The sequence below is a fragment of the Anopheles coluzzii genome, chromosome 2 (assembly GCF_943734685.1).
Source record: "Anopheles coluzzii chromosome 2, AcolN3, whole genome shotgun sequence".
Classification (NCBI taxonomy): domain Eukaryota; kingdom Metazoa; phylum Arthropoda; class Insecta; order Diptera; family Culicidae; genus Anopheles; species Anopheles coluzzii.
The window spans coordinates 5,966,713-5,973,273 of NC_064670.1; the positions used below are offsets into that span (position 1 = coordinate 5,966,713).

General features: G+C 53.3%; 2 protein-coding genes across 2 annotated transcripts; one reads left to right on the forward strand and one right to left on the reverse strand.

Annotated features, from left to right (window-relative positions):
- The first annotated feature begins 1,079 nt into the window (after positions 1 to 1,079).
- LOC120950532 (probable nuclear hormone receptor HR38) lies at positions 1,080 to 4,747 on the forward strand. Its single transcript, XM_040368646.2, has one exon. It carries the CDS (start codon positions 1,438 to 1,440, stop codon positions 2,902 to 2,904), a length of 1,467 nt encoding a protein of 488 aa, XP_040224580.2. The 5' UTR covers positions 1,080 to 1,437; the 3' UTR covers positions 2,905 to 4,747.
- A 102-nt stretch (positions 4,748 to 4,849) lies between these two features.
- Positions 4,850 to 6,350, reverse strand: LOC120950534 (titin-like). Its single transcript, XM_040368648.2, has 2 exons — positions 6,076 to 6,350; positions 4,850 to 5,931 (listed from the first exon to the last, which is right to left on the reverse strand). The coding sequence occupies exons 1-2, from the start codon at positions 6,200 to 6,202 to the stop codon at positions 5,525 to 5,527; spliced, it is 534 nt and encodes a 177-aa protein (XP_040224582.1). The 5' UTR covers positions 6,203 to 6,350; the 3' UTR covers positions 4,850 to 5,524.
- Between the last annotated feature and the right edge of the window lie 211 nt (positions 6,351 to 6,561).

Below are 6,561 nucleotides of genomic sequence, written 5' to 3' on the forward strand. Positions count from 1 at the left end.
TTCATCGAAACCGAAGAAAGTATACTCCCTTTCGAATTTTACCTACATCGGGAGCCGCGTTACAGCGCCGGTACCACTCACCGGGCGCCGGATCCGGTGGGAAAGAGAGTGCGGGAATCGCCACCCGGGTGTCAGGTGAGTGGTGACCTCGTAAGACTTGTCCGGTGGGGCAGCACGGTCGTCCGCTTGTACGCCATAAATCAAACACACAATCAAACGTATGCACCGAGGTCCGTTCCGCGGACTAATGCGTGTGTGACACAATTGGGCGCGTTATGCATAATCGGTTGATTGATTCGGTGCAGGGAATAGCAGCCCGCCGTCAATTAGGTCTGATAAAGCTGACACGTTACCCGAGAGCGCTGATACGCCCTTCAGCACCCACTGAAGAACCGTGAGCGCAAGGGTAACCCTCTCTTCTGCTCTGCGGCCTGATGTCATCTCGCACCAGACGACGACCCAGAGGCCGAGAGATTTCCGAGCTGACCTCGAACAGATAATCCACCCCAGACCCGGCAGGGGACCCCCAACCGACCGACCGACCGGCTCCTTGGGCGACGGAAAACGCATGCAAGAAGATCAAAACAAAAGGTAAATGAGTGCCAACTCGTTGCAGACTCCAATGCGCCTTGCGGCGGGACATTTGTCTTTCGTATGCAGTCACTTTCCTTCTCGCTTTCTGCTTTCGAACTTCGAACGCAAGAAACCAATCAGTCCTGCTGCTGATGGGGGGGACCACAAACACTTCCCCCCTTAGCAGGAATGCCGTGCAGTGTCCGTGGGCGCGAAGCTGACTTCGGTTAATTTGATCTCCTTTCCTCCTCCCGTTTGCAGGGCTCGGAGCGAGAGGCGCAGAGCAGGAAGGCCTTAACGGGGCCGACAACAAACCGACCCTCTGATACCGTTTCACTTGCTCGCACATTTTTGCTTCAGTTTTCGTTTTGTTTGCGTTTTTTGGGGTTGTTGGCACAACCTGGTGGCCTGGGCCTGGTTGTTATTATGTAATGCGCGCCCGAACCACCGATGCCGATGCTGACCATGATGTCCTTCCGAATATCGAATGAAACCGACGCGGGGGGGGAAGCGTTCGAGTACAAATCGAAAACCAGACTACCAAACACCAAGGAGGGTGATAATCTGAGCTTCGGACAAGGGGAACCCAGAGGCGCACAGGAGAGAAGGACGTGGAGGACGAATTCGGTGCGCCATATAAAACTGGAGCAGTTGTGCCTTTTTTTGGACAGTACCCAGGGAGTGTCCGTTGGCGTACGTTGACGGTTGTTGAGTTTTGGAGTTTTTGAGATACTAACCTCACACAGTGACTCAGTTGAACTTTTAAGCGAGTGCGTCTGCGGACCCACATCAAATAGTGCGCAATTGGTGGCAGTGAGTTGAGCTAGTTCTCGCTAGAAGTAGGTGCCATACTGAAATTCTAAGATGAAGTGTTTTGTGGTGTTAAGTGCCTTGGCGCTGGCACTGGCTAGTGCCAGACCCGAAGGCTACAGTTACTTCACGCCCCATGGATCCAGTTCGGGCCACGGTGGTCATTCGGCTACCTCGAGTGCTAGTGTACTGTTTACTGCCGCCGGCACGGGTGCATCCGCTGCCGCCAGTGCGGTGGACGACTGTGAAGAGCCCGCGCACGAGCAGCTGTCACCGTTCCAGCACAGCCAGGTGCACTTCTACGCACCACAAACCGCTACTCATGGCGAGTCCTCGTCGTACCTCAGTGCTTCTTCTGGACATCAGCAGCAGCAGCAGCAGCATCATTTGTCGCTGCCAGTAGCTCACGCTCAGGTGGCCGTGTCGGGTGGATCTTCCAGTGCCGGACACTACCACTACCAGCATCAGGAGCAGCAACAGCAGCACCACCAACAAGAACATCATCACCAACAACATCAGACCGTTGAACATCAGGTGCATCATCACGTTGAGCCACAGGTCGAATACTTCACCAACGTGCATCAGCACCAATCCCAGCAGGCGCATCATCACCAGCAGCAGCACCATCATCAACACCACGAAGCATCCGTGCACTACGTGCAGCAGCCCGTCGTCAAGGAGGAGGTCCACAAGCACGTGTACGTGCATGTCGCACCGGAAGAGAAGGAAGAAATCCACCAGAAAGTGATACTGCCGACCTACACCAAGCAGAAGCACTACAAGATCATCTTCATCAAGGCGCCGTCCCCGCCGACCGTCAGCAAGGTCGTGCTGCCCCAGCCACCGGTCAACGAGGAGAAGACGCTCGTCTACGTCCTGCACAAGAAGCCCGAGCTGGAGCAGGAGATCGTTGTGCCAGCACCAGCGACTGCCAAGCCCAGCAAGCCGGAGGTGTACTTCATCAAGTACAAGACCAAGAAGCAGGAGCAACACTCCTACCACCATCACGAGGAGCAGCACTCTTCTGCCGGTACGTTCGGTGGCAGCAGTAGCAGCAGCAGCAGCCTCAGCAGTGGTGCTAGCGCCGGTGCCTACGAAGCGGCCGATCTGTCCGGGTACGGTGGAGTGTACAGCAGCAGCTTTGCACCGATCGTCGTTCCGGAGGGATCGTACTACAGCACGACGCCGGCACCGGTCAAGGTGACCACCGTCCACTCCGTTGCGTCGTCTTCCACGTTGGCACCGTCCTCGTCGTACGTGAGCAGCACGGCCAGCAGCAACAGCGCCCACAAGGCGCAGAGCATTAAAGTGACCAACATTGGCCTGTCTGGCTATTCTTCTGGTGGAACGGGATACGGCTCAAGCACGGGCTTGAGCTCGAGCTTGAGTTCTAGCAGCAGCAGCAGCAGCAGTGGTCGTCAGCGTGGTTCGAAGAAGTCGTGCGGCAAGTGCAGTAAGACCAACAGTGCGCCACTGGCCGTCGGTGGCACACTCGACGCATTCGTGTCGAACGTGTACTAGGGATGGAAAGTCCATTCTTCGTTAGCTTTAGTCAAACTCACAGATCTTCTAGCTCAGTTAGGGACCCGTCCGCACAGAAGGAAAGGCACTCCTTTCACTTACACGAATCTTGAACATTCTTCTGGTGTTGTGTGTTAATAAAACAAAGAAAAAACCCATAGCTAATACAACAACGAACTCCTCTACCGTGTTGCCATCTCCTCGTCCCCACGGCGCCTTATGCAATCGAAGTTGAGCCGGCCGAAGCACATTGTCCAGGTGGGCTGGTGCAGGTGGTTGCGTACCTACCAAGGAACGGGACCGTTGTGAAAGGGCCCTCGACGGCGCTGATCGATAACGATGATCGGATCCGCTCGCGAAAGAGAATGTATGGCGATGGCACTCCTGTCCCACCTGCCCCCTTCTCCGTTGATAATGTTGATGTTCTGCTCGTCCTTTCCCCCGCCCTTCCCTCTGCATGGTATGTAATTAGTGGTGCGAATTGGCCACGATTTGTCGCCTCGGGACGGCGCTGAAGCGATCAAGTGGGGTTGGCCGGACAATCACCGAGCCCGATGTTTGGGTTTCGGTTGTTTTCTTTGCAATCTTTTTTGTTGTGTGTGTGTGTGTGTGTGTTGGGGGGTGTTTTTGCAATGCTCATTCCCTTCACCATCCGTCCGTGGTCCCCCTGAGACTCCCAGCGAGTACCGAGATGCGTGTTAATCATCCTAATGTTCACCATCAGCGGCGATGTCTGCCTGCCTAGCATAAATTGCTCGTTCAAAGTCACGTATCGCGAAGGTGCAGCTCGATGTTCCCCAACAGGTGCCCGATAATCGAGTACACACACACACACATACGATCGCGATCGCGATCAGCATCTTTTGAATTTCCCCTTCCTTTTTCTATGTCTGTGGCCTTTCTCTTCATCTCTTTTCCTCATCCGGGGGTTGTAATCAAATGTATGTAACCAGGCTGGCCACTCACATGATGATGAGACTGGGTTTTTTTTATTCCTCGCCAAACCCGGACAAATCGCCGCTCGATTATCAATTTGCCAGCACCATGTCAGGCTGAAGGTAAACCGGTCGAAAATTAAACCATTACTTTGCCCATTTCATCTGACCCCCCGGGAAGGCCGTCGCCGGGGAGCAATTATGCCCAAAACATCCTAAACGAGGCATTACTGGACTACTGGTCCAAACCATTGCTTTGTAAGAGGATCGTTTAAGCTCCTGCACATGCTGCTAGGCTCGGCTCATCTTCCAACATCGATTTGTACCATTCTGAGGGGTTTTTGTTTTTCCTACGTCCATTTCCATCCAGCCTTGAGCATCCATCAACGAAACCACGCATACGCATCGGAAAGTGACCGAAAAGTGGTGCACCAATCCTCTGCACAGCACAGAACCATCGCGATCGCTTCCACCCAGGTCCCATTCCAACTCTCAATCGTCCTCCTCAATCCCCGCTTCTCCAGCCGCGATGTTTTCGTGAGTGTGTAATAGAAATTACACTTTTCCTTGACGCGCGTATGGCGCCCCGATGTCGTCATGTCGGCGCTCATCCGCTCTTCACGGCGCTCTTCCTAATGTAGAGTTAAGATTGCAGCGACCGCAAACGGATCAAAACAGAACCACATTCCGCGCGCGCGCGCGTTACGCGTTGTGCAAGTTACGAAGCATCTCGAAGCACTCTATCGTACGAAGGTCTCATGCAGATTTTTCGCTCCTCCTTCTTTTTCTCCTCTTCTTTTTCTACCGCAGCAGAGCTTTGAAATGGTGTGTGCCTTTTGACCTCTTTCGCTTCCGCAGTTTGGTAAAATTAACTCAAATTAACTCCGGACCCAGTGGCGGGGGGTTACAGTGGGTCGCTGTTATACCATCTCCCATCACAGCACCAGTTAACCATCGTTTGTAAATGAATTGGAGCAGCAAACCAGAATAAATGAACACTTTGCAGCATGTTTTGTTTAAATAAAAAATTTGTCACCGTTACTTTTTTTATTCTACTTGAGGGGCGCCTCGAAGCCTCGATCGACCTGGAAGGGCCAGCACGGGCAACAGAAACGCTCGCTCAGTGTGTATGCGATATCCTTACAGTAATAAATAACAAATGGTAACGACTATGGCTTTCTCTTTATCTCTCTTTGCCTGGTCCTGGTTGTCTCATACTCTCCCTCCCTCTCTCTCTCTTCCTTTTTTCAAAATTGCCAGCTCGAAACCGTACCAACTGTTTCCTATTTTAGCTACCGTCGTTTTACTAATCCTTTCGTCGTCTATCGTTTTTTGTTATCTTTCTCTCTATGTCTCTCTCTCTTGATATAAAATTCTCCTCTTCTCTTCGCTAAGGAATAGTAGATGGAAAGAAAGGATGAATAAGGGAAAACAATACGTATCGAAATAAGAAAACAAAGCAATACATGATCTATATACAGGCACCAGAACGCTAATCCGTTCCTGACCTGCGAAACAGCAGGAATGGTAGCGTTCGGTTCGCGATCGAGCGATCGACTCGATCCCGTCTCTAATCTCGTTGGTCCTTCTTCGGAGTACGGCATGAAAAATGCATGATTTCCTGGCTGATGTGGCGTGGTCTTGTATGGATGAGCGTGCAAGATGAGAACAGCAGTGGAGCGGATTTAGTACGGTCCCGACTGGCCGGGCGGTCCGTATTCGGGCTTGGGCTGCGACTGCTCCTTCTGGGTCTTGTACTTGATGAAGTACACCTCCGGCTTGCTGGGCTTGGTCGGTGGCGGCGTCGGGATGACGATGTCCTGCGGCTCCTCCGGCTTCTTGTGCAGCACGTAGACCAGCGTCTTCTCCTCGTTCTGCGGCTGCACCGGGATGATCGGGGCCTTCGGGGCCGGCGGGGACGGCGCCTTGATGAAGATGATCTTGTAGTGCTTCTGGGCCGGCGCTACCGGGCTCACACGCGGATAGTGGACCTCCTCCTTCTCTGGCGGCGGCACGTGCACGTAGATGTGCTTCTGCACGATCTGCGGCGCCGGGTTGTAGTTGTAGCCGGAGCTTCCGCCTGAGCTGCTACCTGTTTGGGTGACACAAGAAGGTGCTTTCTTTAGTTTACAGGCACAGTTGAATTGGTCTAAAACATTCTCAACTGGAGACCGAGCTCTCCTTGCAGGACATTCGAAGATCACTATTTACACGATTTACAGACACGGTTACGGACCTGAGTACGGGCCACCAAAGTCGCCGACCGAGGTGAACGACGGGGCCGACGAGTAGGACGAGAATCCGGCTTCCGGACGGGCGGCAGCGCACGCCAGCACTACACTTAGCACCACAAACACCTTCATCGCTTTGATTGCTTCCTTCGAGCGAAACACACAAAACAAGAAACACAGAACACACAACGGGGTGTTTTCCACCGATTTTTCTAGACGGCTTGGTTGGTGCTGCTGCTGCTGCTACTGCTGCTGGAACAATGCACAATTTGAAACTGTTGCTGAGTCTTGAAGTGCAATGATTATTTATACCAGGCGCATCCGACCCCTCATCAGCATCCGAAGACGCCACGAGTGGCGGCATCAGTCCCCCCTCCCCAGCACACACACACGCACACCACGATCGGTTCAAACGGCTAGGGGCTTCAAAACCCCGCCGCGAAAAGCCGCTGTCGGAGACCGTCGGCCGTCAAGTCGGTGGAAGATGAGTT

Bases quoted from the DNA above. Each gene is read 5' to 3' on its own strand.
- LOC120950534 (XM_040368648.2), bottom strand. From the start codon at position 6,202: ATGAAGGTGTTTGTGGTGCTAAGTGTAGTGCTGGCGTGCGCTGCCGCC. The intron at 5,932-6,075 runs GTCCGTAACCGT...TCACCCAAACAG, and splicing joins CTTTGGTGGCCCGTACTCAG to GTAGCAGCTCAGGCGGAAGC.
- LOC120950532 (XM_040368646.2), top strand. From the start codon at position 1,438: ATGAAGTGTTTTGTGGTGTTAAGTGCCTTGGCGCTGGCACTGGCTAGT.